Raw genomic sequence first — 20,377 nt, forward strand, 5'->3', positions numbered from 1 at the left:
ACCCTTATTTGTGGGAGTTTGTTTTCTTTAGAGTGGATAACTTAAGCCATGCAGTTTCTTTTTCTATGGAAAAAAGTTACAGACAGAGATTTACTTGTATGCTGCTTTTGCAAATGAAATTCTGTTTAAGAATCATATTGGTCCCATCATAGCATAATGTAAGTAGTAGAGCATCTTGGGTATGTCACCTGCTTGTCAGAAGTCTGTTTTGTCTTCCCACTCCTTATGAAACCTGTCGACCTGTTTCTTTTCTTCCCTAGAAGATATCTGTCTTACTCCTGGGAAGAAGGTGGAGTCATAATTTTGGTGACAGTTTCTCCATTCCCTCCCAGATCCTGTTCCTCACACATTTTCTTCCTCTTCAGAAGTCCTATGACTTCTTTATCACAGTCCTCTATTTTGAATGGAAGAAAGGAAATATATGAATACACTTTCTTTTGTGCCACTTCACGTATCACTGTGGCAGATTACAGACCTAGTTCTTGATTTGGTTCACTTATCTCTCAGTTCTCCTGTACAACACAAAATTGCTTCATTTATCCCAGTTTCAACTCTAAACCTCTTTCAGATGTTCTTCCAATATTCCTCAACTGCTACCTTACTGTAATTATATTACCTCTTACAGAGCTGTGGGTCTGAGATGCTCACACAGGGAAATGCATAATACAGCTCAAAATACAGAAGCGGAGACGGCTGTTTGTGACAGAGTAATATGTTCATACATGAGATAGGATATTTTTGGATTGATTTGCAAAAGGACCCTGTACTCTCTACTTAGGAGACCCATGCAATTTACCCATAAACAGACCATTAAGCATCATTAGTGCAAAGAATAAATGTACCGTAGTTTCATATTAATTAAGTGCTCTCTGTAGAGTAAACTTTGAAAGTTACATAAAAATTTTTAAGCCATTTTTTCAGGTTAGCCATTTCTCTTAGGGACACGTAGAGCTCTTTTTCAATTCACATTCCATAACCAAAGCTTCCATTTACCCAAATGACCTACCAGATATATGGGTATTTTAGAGAAATGATCAAAAAACTATTAAACTGCTTCTTCCACTGAACATCATCTTTTAACTATTTTTTTTCATGTTTTTACATACTTGGGGAAAAACAAAATGGAACAAACCCAAACAAAACCCAGACCCCAAACCCCACAGCTAAATATATAAAGTTAAGGAAAATTATGTCTAATAAACTGTGACTGTATTTATCACACTGGGCAGATTTAGATGGAAAAGATACAGGGATGTGTACACAGTGTATCATTAATTACTTCTGTCAGAAAAAAAGGAATACTCTGTATCTTTTCTGCTTCAATTTTAGTTATATCCTCCACTGTTTAGGGCAGAGCAAAGCTATGTGCTAGATTATTCTTTTGGGATTTGTTAGTAAAATATATATGCAAGCTGCCATTTGAAATAAGCATGTTGGCTATTCAGCCATTCTTTTTGTGGCTATTGCTTGGTAGCTATTGTCTATCTCATATTTACAGTAAATCTTTCCTGCACATTTAGGTACACCAGAAAGCCTGGCAGAAAAAGAGCGACAGCTCTCTACTATGATCACCCAGCTGATCAGCTTACGGGAGCAGCTCTTGGCTGCCCATGACGAACAGAAAAAGCTGGCAGCCTCACAAATTGAAAAACAACGGCAGCAAATGGACCTTGCTCGCCAACAGCAAGAACAGGTGAGGCTCCAAGAAAGAAACCTGCAAAAATGTTTCATGCAGAATGCTTATCATAAACACTGTGCTGTGTGGTGCTTCCTTTCATCTTTTTTTTGTTAACAAAGGTTAAATATCTTCAGGAATGACATCTTTTTCCAGAAAGGGGAAATATTATAGGACCGTGAGAAAAAAAGTGGGTGTGGGCATTCAAATAATTTCTTTCCCAGAATAAATGGCATGTGATAGATTTCACAGTTCTTGTTTCTTGCATTGAGATGCAAATTTGGGAGTTACAAATAAGCCAGACTATAACCATTATTTAACTCTTCTTCTTTTTGACAAGAAAATAATTGAACAAAAAACCTTAAGCATCTTTAAACCTTCAAATACCTTCTACAAGTAAGGTTTGATATGGGGCTTTTTGTAGGTTTTTTGTTTGTTTGTTCGGCGTTTTGGGGGGGTTTCTTAAAAAAAAAAAAAGAAAAAAAGCTGCAGTTGTGCAAAGAGCTGTCCTTTTCTCATTGTACAAAAGTGTAACAACAGTGATTCCATATACTAGTCCCCTAGGCATTAGATCAGACAGATCCAAATTAATGTGTGGTTTTTAGAAATCTGACATTATTACTAGAATTATCTTTTCAGTTAAATGTATTTTATAGGATATATACAGCAATATATGCTCTGTTGATTTTAATGAGTTGTGACGTCTGGTATTTTATGTGCTGGAGTATTTGCCCACATGTAGGAATATGGACTCATCCCCTAATGGAAAATAACATAAAGGAACACTGTAAAAAATCAGAAGTTAGAATGTCATTTAGCCATCCAGAGATGACACAGTAATTAACTATTGACACTTGTGAATAAGCTAGCACAAATTAATCTTGACACATTTGCAGACGAGTGATATCTTACAGTGAACACTTTGTAATTATATTTCAAAATGAAAATTAAATGACACTTAAAACTAGGTTGTCATGCTCAATGAAGCGAGCATGTAGCTCAACCGATAGGCAAATAAAATTCAGAATTTGAGCCACATGGTGCTTGTGTACCCTACTTTACTGTGTCAAGCCTATACATCAAGACTATGCTATGGTAATTGCATTGCAGGGTGTTGGATACATTTTCTGTCACAGTACTGTTCCATCTAAGAGGAACCACTGACATTAGATGTTTTTGGGTACATTTCTGGTTTTCATCAGTAAATGCCTATTCAAAGGGTATTACATTGTATGTACACGTACAAAAAGCTGTTCACAAGCAGTCTGAACTCCAGCAGATCAGTGCCTTTGCACATGGAAACACAAATCTCATCCTTGCCTTTCCTATAGCTTCCCATTTTAAGTAGCCAGATCACCAGCGGCACCAAACAATTCTGGACAAAGGCTATGGTGTATCTGTGAAAAAACATACAGCACTTAGAAAGAAACACCCATGATGCAGCTCCATGTGGTGTCTGATTTCAATGTGAAATTTCAAATAATTATTTTCTAAAGCTAAGTATCATGATAATCTTTCTATTACCTTCACTGAGATCTTGGCTGCAGGGACAATGTGCACATAAACCCAACAGAGCTTATCTTTAGTGACAAGCACTACACTTCTGAGGTGGAAGAGCTCAATTGGTACATTGCTCATTAAAAATAGTAACTCAGGCACTCATACAGGATTTTAAATATTCTCTGTAGTACAGTAACCTTTAGAGTTGTCTGGCAATAGGTGATCTGAGGTCTTAGGAGCTGCCCCTGGGTTACCTGGGCACACAATCTGCTAGCTGTTTGAATTGCCTTTTTCACTAGCAGACTGGAGCATGCTTCTTCATGTCTTCATCCACCATATTTTTATTGACTTTACTGGAAGATTTGTCCAGAAGTGTTTGAACACCAGGCTCATAAAGGGAGTTCAATCCCTTTTACAAGCATCAATGTAGTGGGATATGACAGTTGCCTGATTCCTTTTCTGTGAGGCACTTTGCCTTGATCCAGCCCCAGAATCATGTAGACCTTAGTTTGTCTCTTTCAGGCCATATGAAAGACATAAAATATTATGAATTTTGTGTTGGTGTCCCATAAAAAAGTGAGTTTTAACTGTAGCAGTGAAAAAAATTACAGAGTATTTTTTTGTATAAAAAATATGTATGTATATTTGTATGTATAAAAAATATACAGAGTATACAGTGAAAAAAAATATGGAGTTATTTCCAGGTGACAAAGTGAGAGATTAAGGAAATGAGACTTGATCCCTGTGTGCACAATTACAAGCTGTTAACATGTAACTGCAGATTCCGTTTGAGTTAATCTGAACAGTTTGCACTAAAACTATGTGACTGTTTATTTCAAAATCAACCTTGCTACATTCCTGTATTTTTTAATCATAAAAACATTTTACTTGCCTTTCTCTGTTTATAACAAAGAAAGTGTGTTCAGAAAATGGTGGGGAGCAAAGGAGATCAGGAGAGGGTTTGCCAAAACTGAAACAGTGGATTTGAGTGACCAAACTACGTTTGTCACCGCTTCTTGCTGTTTTATGTGGTTATTCTGCTCTAGATAAATATTTATAGGAGGGGAAATTATATTTAAGAAATGAAGGTAGCAGAAGTGCTGAGGCTAGGGTTTCCAGGAAACACAAATCTTGACCTTGTTTCTATCTGCTGTACGGTTACCCTTCTAAAGCAGAAGTCCAGTTGTTGCCTCAGCTCCCTGCAACTTTTTCTCTGTAGCAGCAGTTCATGCTACTCCTTGCAGGAAGCAGGTCTGTGATCCGAGGTCTGGTTTGCCTTCTGCTCTTGCATGCTGATTTTAGAGTCTTTGTGGGATGGTGTTTTGTGGTAGATGGTGTGTTTGTGGTAGATTCTCTCTCCTTCGTGTCTTAGTGTTCCCTGCCCTGAATATTTGCTTCTCCCCATCTATGTTAGAGAATAGAGTGAAACTTTACCCTCCAGATCCCTTACTGAATCTACCAAATGGGGGTAGGAATCTCTACGTATTTCACAGGGTTGTGCTGAGGATGAGTACTGAATATCAGGTACTGCTTTTGTACACAATGAGGCCCTACTTGAATAGTTCCAAGGAAGACTTTGAGATTTACAAGGAAAGTAATGTGCTGCTCATTGTGAATGAAGTTAGAGGAGCTTGCCCTGGGACCTTGTATTTATAGATGTTTCACTATTCAGCACTAGCTAAGGCTTCGGTTCAGCAAAGCAGGAAAATGTGTGTTTAACCTTAAGCACCTGCGTAATCCCATCCCCATTCAGCAAAGCACTTAATTTTAAGCATGTGTTTCATTCCTATTGTAGCTAACAGTAATGCATCATAGTCAAAGATCACCACTGGCTTAAACACTTTGTTAAATAGTGATGAGATTATTCATGTGCGCACAGATAAACCCATGTTTCTGTGCTTTGTGGAATTAAGGCCCAAGTGTTTAAAATACATATTTCTTACTGGCTAACAGGATTTTTATGGGGTTTATGTTGCATTTAAAGTGTTTGCATCACATACCCCTAAAATATTCTTTTTTTTCTTTTTTGAAATAAATGATGCTTAATAAGACTATAATAAAGAATAGCTAATAAGGTTTTTTCCACTCAATAATATTAAAGTTTCAATATAACTGTTTTAATTTAATGGCAATTTTATTTCTAATAGATTGCAAGACAACAGCAGCAACTTCTGCAACAGCAGCACAAAATCAATCTACTGCAGCAGCAAATTCAGGTCAGTGTGTTTTATTGCTCTCTTCTGATTATACTAAAATTTCATTTATGGAGAGGGAAGGATTTAAAATAAAGCAGCCACATGCTTTACTAACAAGCCTCGGTAAAGATGCTCTTTATGAAGGGTCTTTGTGTCTTAGAAAATTATTGTAAAACATCCTTTTGGCGGAAAGAGCTTTTCTTCAATAAGCAGAGTATACTTCTGTAAATTATGAAGTGTTTCTTAAATCTTGTCTTTAATTCTGAAATCTGCAATCAGTTTGACTTGTATTTTGTGAAGTAAAAGCAGTCTCAATCATTGTTTATAGAATTCCTTATTCTACAAAGGCAAAAGTTGCTATATAAGAAGGTTAGAAGGATGTTTTCCATTTCATTAACTAGAGCTAACAGCTGTAGAACAGGATTGAGACAGTACTAAGTCCTTGGGACCAGTCTGCTCTGTACAAAGACCCACAGCTATATGTGTACCATGTACTTTTGGAGTAACTGTACCTTTGTGTTATGGAGGTATTCAATTATGTGTACTTGTGCTCGGAATCTGGTAATTTTGTGCAAATACATAGGGAGCGTCATGTAGGTAGACACACCGTTAACATGTGACTCTATTACCTTTTCAGCTTCACACTTTGAAAGTATTTCTATGGACCTGTTCTTTGATTTATTTTGGTTTGGTCTGACAAATGATTGTGCTGCCAATTGTTTGTTATAAGCTTGGACCTTTTCTCCTTACTCAGCTGATTGTCATGTTACTAGATGCCAAAACTGAAGTTTTTCCTTCCCTCATCCCAAAGGAATGATTGTAAGTGCTTTTGCAAATATTGTAATGCAGGTTACAATTTTGGTTACACTTAAAGGAGTTTAGTCAACATACATAAATGTATTGATAACAAGGGATGAAAGACACAACTGAATTTTAAAGCACAGTTATTGTCATTGCCTGTTGGAAGACTGCATGTTCATGTTAAGTGTACATAAAGGATAGAAGAGACATAATAATAGTGAAAGGAAAATATGCACCATTCGCAAGTCTGGTTTCAGAAAATCAAGTATCCTACAAAAAAATCTTAACTTGCCGTAAGAGCTAAGACAAGCATAGGTGTCTGCTAAACAGAATAGTTATTTGCGTATGTTTTACTGGGAAGTATCCTGCTTTGCAGTAAAAAGTTCAAAGGTACTTTATGTTTAAATTGACTTAATACTTTCCACTAGCTTTACCCTTCCACTGACCCTGGGGAAATGTGGTCTTAGAATATGTTGCAGGTTCATTTTGAAATAGGCTGCAGGGTCATTTTCTTCTTCACTCCCAATTTTTCTCTTACATAGTGATGAAAACGCCCCAGGTTTTCTCTCCCATCCTTTCCTAGACATGTATGCAAAGAAGTGTTTTAATGATTGTTCTGTTCATCTGAACTAAATTATTTATTGGTGGTCCTTCCCTATATTTGCTTCAAAATTCTTGCCAGTATGAGCTACTCTTACTCCATAAGTCTCACTAGTTTGGCCTCTTTATCTTTACAGGAATCTAATCAGCGTATTTGAGGCAGTGAGGTCTGCTTCCTTTCCCAGCTGCTTAGCCAGATTGGTAGTGGGCATCTTATTGCCCGAAGAACATTGTAGGTTCCAATATGAAGCGCTAGGCATGTTGAACAGATGCCATCTCAAACATACATTGATTTTATGAGGAGATTACTCAAAAAAAATGCTTGTTAGGAGATTAGTTCTTAGGCTAAGTACCAGTTTGCATAGTCCATTTGCTTGTGAGCCAAATGGTTCCTTGTTTATTTGTTCATTCGTAATTTTGTGGCAACTTCTTTGGTAGCCAGAAGTTGCTTGGGAGCGAAGTTAGTTGCTAAGTTGCCTCTGCAGTTTGTAATGGGTTTGTTGCTATTGAATTGATGACAAGTGTTGCAGCTGGGATATGTAGCTCCTTAAGGGCTACAGATGAAATGGAATTAAAGCAAGAGGCAGGTAAAGGACGCTGCAGTGCTGGTTTTCTCAGGTTCCCTCCTATCGTCTTCCCAAGAAACCTCAATACCAATACTGAAGTTGCACTGTTTTCTCTGGGTGGAATTCATTAAAAAGTAGAATACTGCAGTGTAGACACTGTCTCAGTTCTCCAGATGATTGTTTTTATGGTGAACAGAAACAGTGAACAGTTTTAGGCTGCTGGAAGGAGGCAAGGCTTGCATGTCTAGAACGGTTCTAACCTTGAAAACTGCTTGAGGTCCTGAAATCCCTCTGAATTCCGAGCCTTGTTGACAGAATTCAGTTTTTTCAGTTTGAGGCTTGAGGACTGCTTCTGACCCCACCACATTCAGCTGAGCAAGGGAGTTGATCTCGCTGATGCTTGAAGCATCTTGCTATAGGTAGGATTTCCCTCGGGGGGGGGGGGGGGGGGGGTATTTAAGGGATGAGCGTTTGAGGGCTTTCCTCCTCTGGTGGGCAGGCTTCATTAGGGCAAGTCCTAAATTGTGGCTGAAATCTTTAAAAGGGGCAATGGTTATTCAGCTTCTCCGCAAAAACTTGTCATGGGTATTACTGTGACAGCTGACCCAAATTGCTTTCATTTGGATCATTTCCCTTCACCTTATTTCCCTGTACTATACTTAGTGCCATTGCAGAGCATTTAATTTTCTGTTTGAATCAGTATGATTTCCATTGCATAGAAAAACTGGTTTCCTTTGCTCTCATAAGTATTCTGTTTTAATTCGGCCACTAGAAATAATTCCTGATTATTTTTTTTCAGGTTTTAATTTATGCATTCATCTGCTGTAGTTTCATATTAATCTTCTTGAATTTTATCTTTCGGTCAGAAAGAGTGAGCATGATTACTGTGATAGTAAACAAACGAAAGAATAGTAACATAAAAGTTACAACTGTTTAAACTGTCCTTGAATAGGAATCTTTTGAATCACACTTAAGAGATTGAACCAATGAGTCTTTCCTTATCCATGATTAACTGCTGACAATTCAGGTACCTGGTGAGCTGAATAAGGACTATCTCTTTATGTGAAGTACATGTCTAAAGATCAGGAATAATTACATTCCACATTAGCCCTCATAGCCTCTCTGACCTGTTTAATTAATTTTTTGCCAAGTTAATAATAGTAGAAATAGATTTAAAGGTGTGCTTCATCATTAAGTATGTAACTGATCTCCAATTTTAAGAGCCGAACCTTTCATTTATTACCTTTTGGAGACATGTTAAAGCCCCTTGCAGTGAGCTTGCTGAAAATGCACAAGCTGGAATCCAGTTATTGTGAGTTCAGTTACGCTCTTGGAAGTTGTCTCTCTTTGTAAACTGTATTTAGCATTGACAAGCAAAAAACAATTGCAATGCTACTGTTCTGGCACTAGGGAATATTCTCCCCCACATTTATTTTTTTTATTTTTTTAGTTATAGATCATGAAACTGATCCTCTTCCAGCAAGCTCTGAACAGGACCAAATAAAGCCATTGAAAGCAATTTGATACTTCTGTTGGCAGGGTGCGCAGATCAGATACTCCCTTGAAGGAGAGTGAGAGTTATAAACAAAGCTTAGAAGTCTAGGAATAGCCCCCAGCTTCAGCAAACCCTTAAAATATTTTGTAATTGTATCTTCAATCACAAATTACTCAGAAAAAAACAGACCTTTTTTTCCTTTATATTTCACTGCTGTATGCTGTTTTTAATTGCCCACAGGCACACTGTTGTGATCTTCTTTGGAAGTTTAAAATCAGGATAAAAATGCAAATCTATTTATTTCTCTTATCTAATCTAATTAACTTTTACAAGTAATGATAGATGCACTGTAGCCTGCATCAAACATTTTAATAATGATGTTTTGGGATTAAAGAATAGGTAAAAGTACTGTAATTTATAAGCGGTCAAGATTATGGCAGTAGAAAATGTAAGTTATTCTGGTGGCTTAATAAACTATAGCTGTAGTTTGCAGAAAGGATACATTTTTGTTAAATTCCAGTTTGTTTATGAATAGGTTCCCAGCTGTCATTGGTATCTTTTTTCTTTTATTTTTTTCCTAACAGTTCAGTTAAAAAAAAAAAAAAAAAAAAATCTATGTCTAACTCCATTCTGCAATGCAGTTGTGTACACATGGAAACAAGAAATGATGTTACGTGCATGTAATGTGTAGTTGGCTGCTAAACCTTTGATTCAAATTCATGGGTCTCTGCTGTAGGCATGGCATTGCAGCTCCCGTGCAGCTCCTAATTTGCTTAGTGAAAATGGAAACTAATCCAATGGAGGAAAGACAAATATGTTAAACATCAAACTCAGATGTTTTGTAGTTTATTTATTATTACATAGTGTCTTATTAATAATTTCTAAAGTGATTATTTGATAATTACCCATGCAAAAGGTCTATTATAGGCCAACTTCTTCCAACAGAAGCCATCTTCGTGGCTGGCTGGCTTGGAATTTTCTCTGTCAGATGTGTGGAAAGAGAGGTGACATGACAGTGTGGTGGTGACCTAAGCAAAAAGATACACTGTGTGTGCTAAAGCTTCACTGCTCCTGAGCTACGCTTAAAGCATCTGGCCTTGCACCTTGGTCCCCTAGTTGCAAGGATCCTTCTGGCTGCTCTGCTCCTGAGGCACTCAGCCCCTGGAAACAAGATTTATCCTGGCAAAGCAGAAAGTAGTTCTGGATTTGACTTTTAACATAGTCTTTAAAACTGTATGCAGTCTTGAGGTGGGGGTTGGGTTTTTAAAAATTTGTATTGTGACCATCTGAGAGTTAAATTAGCTGTCTTTCTGTTTTCTAATTCACTCTATTTTTTATTCTTTTTTCCTTTAAATAGCTTTGTTTCGCCTACCCATGTCTAAACAAATTGTATTTAATGCAAAAATTAAGCCTTGTGTATCTCTTTCATAGGACTTCTCTAATTATAGAGCAGTAAATGGTAGAATAGCATATGTTAGCAACATGAGCAGCAGTCTATGAAATGAGCTACAAGTTAATAAAATGATCTTGTGGTGGTGTTGGCCAAATGTTAGCACACATGTTTCAGAAAGTGGTATTTCAACAGACTTGAAGAATAGGACTTTGGCACATGAGTGCCGAACATGATCTGACGTGTGGAAATTAGTTATACCAGAGTAAATGTCATTGTTTCTCAGGCTCATGTTGGTGGAGAAAACGACAGTAGCTGCCCTCCCACTTTCCCTCTCCCATGTGTGTTTTAAAATTGGAAATGAGGGGACAGGCACCCCCAGTCAAGTACTGCTGCTTCATTTGCTCTGGGTGTGCTGCACTGTAATCTTGCCAGTGGCTTAAGGGTTTGTTCTCAGTCATGCCTCTGTCAGAGACGGGCTAAAATCTCATTGATTCTATTGAGCGCAAACACGCGTTCTACAACCTTTGCTTAGAGTAGGGCTTCAGATTTGAGCCCTCTTAATTTAAGGGCAGATTATACCAGCTTCTGAATAACAGCAGAGGATCAAGCAGATGTTTGCTACCCACCTGTACTCTGCCCAGGGGTCACTCTCAGCTGGTGGTCTGCCTGTTCCAACCAAGCATGGAGCAATGTGCTGTGGCAGCCTCAGTGCTTTCTGGGCCAGACATCCTTACCTATCTCCCAAAGAATGTGGTAGAGATTATGCCCCTCTGAGCTTCTCTGGTGCTATTCCTCTGGTAGTACAGGAATGCATTGCCTCTTCTGTCAGTCTGCATAATGTAATCTTTGCATTATTGCAAAATTTGCAATAATGCAGTAATAATTCACTATTTGCTCCAGCACTGAAAACCAGTTTCTTTCCTATGTGGCATGTGCACAAATTAAAATGGATAACAGGGAGCAGATATAGAGCTGACTGGCAGCCTACCAACAGAACTGATCCTGCGATGTCTTATTTGCTTGAGTAATACTTGCATAGACAGAATTTGATGACTTGTATATCTAAGTGTTGTTACTCACATAAGTTTAGCAGAATTCAGCATCTCATATGAGGAAGGACTTAGAATACTAGTATTGTGGTTTGAATATCAAAGATATGAATAAGGAAGGAGTTTTAGGGGATGTAATTTCTTTTATTAGGCAAATAGATGTAGTTGGAAAAAACAGCACACTAGCTCTTTTTCAGGTTTTACATCAGCGTTACATTGAAACATATCCCAGGACTGACAGAAATTGCATAAGATATTGGCCTTTCATTTCTAATTAGTTACTTTTTCAGTGATGACTTTTGTGATTGACAACCGTGTGATGACCAAGAGGGAAAACAATCACAATTTGCATTACATTTAAAAACCAAAACAAACCAAATGCAAACAAAACTGAGTACAGTATTTGACACACCTATCAGGAGGTGGTGAATAAAGAAAATGGTTAGTAAATGTTAATATTGAAATGATTTATGGCAATATTCAAATATACAGGCAAGACTGGAATGTGATATCAGAGGTCAAAATTTCTGTTGGCAGAAGCAGGTATTTGGAGAAAAATGATGTAGTACAGCCTCACATAAAAAGGCCAAAATCATAATAATCTGTAATGAATATTGTAAAGTACTTTTTAAGTTGTAATAGTACTTTATAAATTGTGATAGTACAAATAAATTGTAAAGTACTTTTTAAAATCTCACAGTAAAATCTTAAATTTACTAGATGGACTAAATCCTGGCCTAAAGAATCAACATATTTTTAGTAGTAATTCTGGGAATGCTCCAGAAGGAACACAAGTGTATTACTGAATCAATTTCTGCATAAAAAAACGTATTTTACATATATTTAATGTCATGACAGCAAGGAAGAAGTAAGTGCATTGCTGTCTGAATGCATCCAGGAATTATGAATTCACATAAAGGAAGTAGTAGTATATATGAACTGGTAAATGAGCAAACCAGATTCTATTTAACATTTGGTATACATTTGATGGCATATATGTAAAAGTAAAGTGAGCGTATATTACTAATGTTCACTGTCTTATTCAACTAGCTAACCCAGACACTTGCAAAGATGTCAAAGCGTAGTTCTCAAGGAAAGGTGTGTGGGCTTGTCTGGAATTTACCTCTCTAATAAGTAAGGAAAAGCTGGTTTATGACTGCAGTTTGCACCCTGACTCCTTTTGTCTGTTGCATTAGAACCCCCTCTCCCCAAATAATAGATAACATAGTGGCTTGCGTTGTATGCAAGACTTCCTTTCTTGGAAGAACTAGTCTTCTATATAAATCTTGTATATATCATCTTCAGCAAGTTGGGCATTTGCACAGCTTGGCTAAATTATGTCTATATTGAGAATCTAAGAAGTTACACAGTGTGCATTCCATACTTGAGGGATGGGAAATAAAAATTGATATACTGTGCGACACATGATACAACACAGTGGAATATCTTTTAAATTCCAGAGGGATACACTGACATCACCACACTTAATTCGCGTGCAGTAACTCCCACAAAATCTTATTAATTTTAAATTGAAGTTTGTAATCATTCAATCAAAAGAAAATAAATGATGTAGATAGTATACAATGGTACATTTTGAAATGATGAATTTATCTTATTCATCCACACAAAATGACAGTATGTTAAGAAAACATTAAAGTTGTAATGCCAAATAATAAAAGCAAAGAAATTCACAGTTGATGGTCAAGTGCAAAATCCATCCTGAGGCACATCACTGCCCCACAGTATGAAAGGGCACTTCTGAGTTAGGGAACTTTGTTTTAAAGTAATATATTTGTCATTTTTATTCTGTAAATGAGAGATTAACCAGTTAGAGGAACATATAGTTAGTTTTAAATGTAGATCAGGTAGATTAATGAATAGTGTGAGAACTTGCTACAGGTAACAAAATAAAGGTCGTAACGCAATGTACACCTAATAGCCTAAGCACAGACTGAGATTCCTTATTTGACATAGCAATTTATATAAGATAAATACAGAATCAGACTTTTCTCAGAGAAGGAGTTACGGCACTTCTTTTTTGCTCTGACGTGAGTGATTTGTAAGAAGAACTCTACTATCCCATTTCTAGCTTTGCCTTTTCCGTATCATTGAATTTTATTGGTGATATATTTTCAGGTTACTCATCTCCTGTGTAACTGCATATCTGAGTGTCTCATAAGCTGAAGTGCATTATCCTCACAACACTCTTTTGAGGCAGAATGAAAAGCATATAGATATTTGGGGGCATCTAATTTTAGATATCTAATTTGGGTGACTGAATTAGGACTTTTGGCTCCATATATAAAGCAGTCCAGGTGCTGTGAATTACCTTCTGTTGATTAGATGAGGTTCCTAATTTAAACACCTAAGTTAAATTTTCCAATTCCTAAGTGACTTGATCCAGTTCTTATATGAAATTTGACAGACCTGAAATCTGTGGTTTCAGAATTCATAGGGTGGTTCTCTAATCTCTTGGTCTTTTCTGTCATACTTTGTCACCTTGTCACTTGCCTTAATTTATTCTCTTTGAGCTTTTAGCCAGCGTGAGTCCACTTTACCCAGAGAGAGAAATGTATGTTCGTTCATCTCTCCCTCTCCCCTGCCTCAAATGAAAACCATTTCAGCTAGCTTGAGTCTCCCATGTGGTTGAGCCACTGACCGTAAGTGGAGCCACTGGCCTACAGAAAGAGGCAGGTGGAGAGATGACTCTCACTGAAGAAGTCTATATTTTCCCAAATCCATGTATTTTCCTTATAGATGCAGAACAACTTCCATGGCAGTGAAACATCCTTTGAACAGTGGCTTATTGTGGCAACAAAATCATTTTGTTTTGAAGAATGCCTAGATTACTTGTCAGTCCCTCACACATTTTGCAGGATATTCAAAAAACTTGCTTGAAACAGCCGTTAAATAATGTTTTTTATTTAATCAAAATGACTGCTTCTAAATGAAGAACTTGCATGCCATATTTTAGGCCAGAATATGTTTTTACAGCCAAGTTATAAACCTCTGAAAAAGGGGACTTATAATGGAAAGGTTGACACAACATTAATTTTAGTGTTGTAAACGCAATGGTATAATTTTGGAAAAAAAGCTTTTATAGCTCTGCTAAGATATTAATTGCAGGAAATTACAGCATATCCTATTAAAGTATTATGTCAGTGGTATGCACAGCATATAACACCTTTGCATAGTCTCCCTTGTTTTCACGGTAACGTTTTGCATTTTGATTTGTAAAGAGTAGGTGGATAAAGTGCCTCCGAGTTTCTGATAGTTTTTGCTCAAGGTTTAAAAAGCAGGCTGAGTAAATTACCTCTATATTGCGAATCTAAGAATTACACAGTGTGCATTCCGTACTTGCTTATAGCCTACTCTAGAAACAGATCTTCTGTTAACCAGGTAAATCCAATATGGGTATTGAGGAATGAACCATTCTGCCAAAATGAAAGTCTTTGTTTTGTGACTTTTGGATAAGGGATTTCAATTTGGATCCTGTCCTTACTTCCAAAAATTAGGTTTAGTCAGACTCTTTCCAGAATGACAGCTACTATTATGACAAACCTATTTTTAGTGATAAGGGCTTACTTTTCTTATACTTACAGAATAATTCCTGACTGTTATGACTGCACAGTAGACCCAGTCATTCACCTTTTTGGTTTTAGTTCAGTTCATTATTCAGAAATGCATTTTATGTGTGTATGGGGGAGAAGAAGCTGTAGATACCTGTTAAGCTGAACATGTAGATATATGCATTGCATTGTGCAGTTTTTTCTTCCTAAGAAACAGCTTATTTATTGCATTTCTGCCACTTTTAGGATTGCAGGGGCATAGCACAATAGCTTTCTTTAGAGGAATTTGTTCTTATAAGGTAATTATTTCTTAATATCTTGGTTTCAATATACACAGAATTGTAGCCCTTGATTATAGTCTAAAGTTGGATGGTTTTTAAATGTGGTTGCTACTCTTAAGTAGGATGAACTACTATTACAATAGTTTCTTCTGATTGTCAGATCTTTCAGGAAAAGGTGCCACATCTTTGTATTTATAAAGCACCTTATATTGAGATCATGATCCTTTCAGGCACTTTTCATGGCTACATTGACACAAATTTGCAGTGAAAAATATCAATAATAACAACATGGTTTTTTTTGTTTCTTTTTTTCTAATATATAAATGGGACCTGGAGTCTTGATATCTTATCTCTTTTGTCATATGACAACTGTGGAGCATGAACAAGTCTTTAAACAAAAAAAGTTGTGACTGTTGTACAGCCAGTAAGTTTTTAACAAGATGGGAGAAAACGCCTTTTCAAAGACTGCACTGATATGTAAGTTCATTGGACCAGTGATGTTTCCCATTAATTGCAAGGCTTTAGCATATAACCGTTGACTATATCTGGTTTTACTTATCAAATCCAGAACTGCTTTTTCTCTGCCTGCTGAGCAGGGAAAACTCCATGCTGTACCAGCTTCTTTTTACTTGGGGCTCCCAGTATCATCAGGATTAAAGCTGTCAGAACAGTCAGCCCTCTTTATTTTGTGGTTTTAATACAAAGCATAATATTGTTGCTTGAGAAATGGCATGCTTTTAATGTGTTAGTTAAAATTTGTGAAGTGGACAAAACAATAAATGATCCCTGTTACTAGCAGGGATTGAAACATTATGTTCACCATCCAGGAGAAAGAAGTTGCAAATCTGCCCTTCAATTTAGTTTTATTCTACAGCCGTAACTTGTCTTCATTGGCTTAATCCTACACTCCAGTAATACAGAAAAACTCATGCTCAACTTGGTGGGAGTTTTGCTTCATTGAATCCAGTGCAGGGTGCCATTTCCTCAGCTGGTGTTGTTCATGTTCTCTCCGCTTATGTCAGTCTAATACTAGAAGTACAGAATTAGGCTATCTTTCTTTAAAAAAAAAGAAAAAGAAAAAGAAAAGAGCTTGCTTGGAAATGACAACATTTCATTTGCCTTTTTTTTTCTTTTGATTATTCACTGTAAAATATCCCTCTGTTCTGTGTGTACATTTATATATGGGGATAATTGTGCCCATCCACCTTAGAGTGCTTGGAGATAGCCAATACATTGTGTATGAATATTTTTGTCTGGCATGCGTTTACTTTAGCTATCACTTTGTTTGGTTTGTTTGTTTTTATTTTTTATTAATGATCAGAGTCCTTTTTGTTTTGTTTTATCCAGGATAGTATAGATGCATCTTTGTGATAACACTTTGTAAAGAACAAAACTAAAGATGTCCTCAGTGTATTACTTTCCTGTTTGGTTTGTTTTAATTGAGAAAATACTCTCTTCCTAGGCAAGGCTACACATCTGTCATTTTATTTATCTTGTTGTTTTACTGTCAGCTGAAATATGCATACATTTCAATGTAACTTTCAGAGGAATATACTGAATATATAACAGAATATACTGGTAATTTATACAATAGACACTGATGATTACTGACCATTAAAGAGTAATAAAACATTTCCTGTGTGAAATAGATGCAGCATCAAATGTCTTTATTTCTGACAGTAAACGTTTCAAGTTTACTTCACAGACATTAATGTTATTACATAAAGGTAAAAACCTAGCTACACTCTCACAAACATAGGTCACCTCTTAATAAATGAATAGAGTTGCAAGCAAAAGAAAAAAATACTTTGAAGAAAGTCCCAGGCTCATGTGTATATGAACCAGAGCAGATGAAATGATTTATTGGGTTTTATATACAATCTCTAAAGGGTAAGCATTGCTAACAGAATGAGTGGCAGCCTCAGGGAGCTGAGTAGCCCCTAGGGACCAGCCTTTGTTCCTCTGGACTTGACAGGCATGTGTCCCTGTTAAATGAGGGCTTAATTTCTCTCATATGTGCACAATTTCCAAGCTCAACAAAGGCAGCCAGGACTGGAGCTATTTAAAAGAGCCAGCTCAGGAGGAAGCATTCCTGGAGAAAGGGGATGCTAAGGGGCTAATTACTCACCATAGTTCAGCAACTGATTTTTTTTACTATATTTTTTTCCTTAAGCAAGGTTTATTAACAGGGAACTGCCAATTTTATTTTACATGAATATAAATTAAAATTACAAAGGTGGCATTTCTCTTTGTGAAATAGCCATTTCAAAGGATCTGCTGACCAAAAATAAAATAAGAAGTGTATTTTTATTTCAGACCTGCAATGAAAAATTGTCTCTTAAGCTAGTAGAAAGATTTTTTTCTAAAATGTGCAGAGAAATTGCTTCTCCAGTGTCTTCCTCTTCTTTCTCAGTCTTTTTTTTTTCTCACATACAGTAGTAGGAGTTGTTCTTAGTGCTTACTGCATTCATATAAACATGATATTTAATATTGTCTAGATAAATGGTTCAGCACATGTAAAAGCATATTAATATTTACTTAATTGCATGTCTAGTGCAGTATGCTTTTTATAAGCCACTCACTACATATTTAAATATGTGGTTAGACCCAGCAGGATTTTGTTGATGCCTTTCAATTAGTCTAGTGACATTACTCCAAACAAGAAGTGGGACTTTTCTCCCCCTTTTCTAATGTGGGGCTTGGGTCATTCCTATGTTATTGGCAGTTGGCATTCTCTGTGGAGAATAGGCCAAACATTTGACAAGGTGATGCAATTTTTCTGTGAAGTGTGGAAAACAGTTATTTTCTTTGAATTGTGGTGCCAAACTTTGTTGTTACCTTGAGAGACAGATGGGCCACTGCAGTGCAACAGGTTTGAACATGCTGTGGTCACCATTAGCAAACCACTTTGTTAAGAAGTACTGTGTGGTTTCAGGCTTATTTCCTTTTCTGAAACAAGCATGAAACTTTATTGTGAAACAGGCAGCCCATTTGATTCTTCTTGTTGAGAACATACTGATCCTATTCAAATCAGAACCCAAGCAGGTGGAAAAAAGCATTCTCCCATTGCTCTGAGGGGTCAAGGACTGAACAAACTTTGACAAGGCACTGGAGAAGGCCTTTGGACATGTGGCATCACAGCTCATAGCTTATGCTCAGGATATAGTGCCTGTACATTTATGAAAGCTGTTACAACAGTACCAGTTATAGAATGACCTTAGTGAAAACACCTTGCTTGTGAAAGGGATAAAATTTAGAAAAATTGAAACTGGAGCATCTAATGGAGTGCTACTTCCAACATTGTACCAAGAGCTTGTTCAGGTATATTAGATGTTACCCCTTTTGCATAGGTCCTATGAAATCTTTGTGAGATTACCCAGTGTCTAATGTTACATATATGTTTTTTTGAATAAATCCTTCATATATGTTTCATGTTGGGCTTTTTTGTGTGTTTTGTTAGTTTCGGTTGTATTTTAATAGCAGTGTTGTAGGCTGATATTCAGGTAGTTTCAAGTCAAAACCAAACCAACCAAATTTGACAGTTTTCTTCTTCAAGTTATATATTTAGCTTTGGAAGAAAGACTTAAGCTTTCCAACACTAGGACTGCAAACTAAGGAATGATTTGTCTTTCCTTCTTTGTTTTCTTTACTGTGTAATTTTTGTATGCTAATCTTATTTTGATTTTTTACTTCAAGTGGCCAGCATTAGTACGGTATTATTATTATTATCTCATATAATGGTTATAATTATCAGATTTTTTTTTTTTTAAATTTCAGGGGAAGCTTACAGTCTTTCAGATCTACATTACAAAATTGAAATTCAAAAACATTAAATATTTTTCTTCTAATTTCAGTATTTCTATTCCATTTCATAATATAGGCAACATAAATAGGTATCCTCATAGAATTAAAAGAGAAAATAATCAGGTTTTATTCTTTGAGGTTTCATTGTACATGTGGGAAGATGGTGAATGTACAAACTATAGGTTGCAAAATGCTAAGAAAGAAACTAGCTGCAAACTTAACTGCTTTTAATCATCCCTAAGTAGACAGGGTTGTAGCAGTATGAGGAATTAAAGATCCTAGAGGTACTATTTTGAATGAAAAATATAAACTCTTTCTTTCTGAGAAGTGAATGGATGATGGATCACTGGAATGGGATGTAGAAGATTGATTTAACTACTCTTTCCTTTCAAGGCTTTGCTTTTTCATGCTGAAGAAGGGAATAAAAAGAATATGAATGTGTGTTAAACTTCCTTAGGATTTGTTAAGAGGTTTAGGTTTTTTTTAAAGTAATTGTTAAGTAAACAGACCTATGTTTCTTTTCATTAAATAAGGGAATTCTGTTTAGTTATGTCACAAACCTGACCCAGATCCTACTTACCTCTGTGCAAATCAGGAATAATGCCACAAAGTAGAAACAGTACATCTGCCTACTTCCTGATAACAGATTAACAGCTGTCAAAGCTTAGAGTCACTTATTTATTTCCTTACTCCTTAGAGATGACAAAGTATGTAACACTTGATGAACTGCAACTTCCAGGAACATTCAGATGTTAATGCTACAGGGGCTTATACTTCAGGTTGAAATCTTGCCTGGATTAAAACTCTGCTTTGGCTGAAGTTAAGAACTTATGTATATGCAGGGACATTTGGTAATGTTATAAAGCCCGGAGAAAATGGTTTAACCTGGATTCTAAGCAGATTGACTAAACTTTTCTCTAAAGATTTGTTAGCAATTTCTGGAGGAGGAGGGGTTCCTTACCAGGAGACTTTTTTCCATCTGATTAAGAGAAAGCACCTCCTAATCAGAAAGGAAGGTCCTGCACCAATTATCTTCTTGTCATGCTATGACAGGACCCAGATTTCACTGAGGCTTTTGTGAAAAGCTGTGGAGAATATTAAAGCAATGGCTCCAGAGTTCTTAACTTAGCTTTTTTTCCAATACAAAAAGAGGAGATGAACTCATATTTACTGTTTCCAGCCAAGAATATTCCTTTTGCTGCATTGTTGTCTGGTTACTAGAATGAAATGTTAATCAAGTAAAAGCAGTGTAACAGTCTAGTGAAGAAAGAAGGAATAATCAACACTTTTCTCTCACATTCTTGCTACCTGAGCACTTTAACTCAGTTTTATACTTCTCCAACTTCTTAGATATTTTCCTAATTTACAAACAGCTGCCTTTGCCTTGTGGGAGATCTTTTACTGTTTTGCAATTTACTTTCATAAAATGGCAGTAATGAATGAAAGTTT

General features: G+C 36.4%; 1 protein-coding gene across 19 annotated transcripts in view; it reads left to right on the forward strand.

The window, feature by feature from the left end:
• The window catches only part of SOX6 (SRY-box transcription factor 6), a 371,657-nt gene that overhangs the window by 224,892 nt on the left and 126,388 nt on the right, over positions 1–20,377 (forward strand). For 15 of the 19 annotated variants that reach the window (XM_057418199.1, XM_057418198.1, XM_057418194.1 and 12 more), the window contains 3 exons: positions 1,521–1,693; positions 5,323–5,391; positions 12,325–12,372. In XM_057418199.1, the coding sequence (XP_057274182.1) occupies positions 1,521–1,693; positions 5,323–5,391; positions 12,325–12,372 (290 nt within the window). The remainder of the gene's footprint in view (positions 1–1,520; positions 1,694–5,322; positions 5,392–12,324; positions 12,373–20,377) is intronic. The other 4 variants (XM_057418205.1, XM_057418206.1, XM_057418208.1 and 1 more) reach the window with 1 other exon arrangement.

This window comes from Pezoporus wallicus, unplaced genomic scaffold, assembly GCF_028554395.1.
Source record: "Pezoporus wallicus isolate ANWC-B61680 ecotype Strahan unplaced genomic scaffold, APGP_CSIRO_Pwel_v1 contig_2025, whole genome shotgun sequence".
Taxonomy (NCBI): Eukaryota; Metazoa; Chordata; class Aves; order Psittaciformes; family Psittacidae; genus Pezoporus; species Pezoporus wallicus.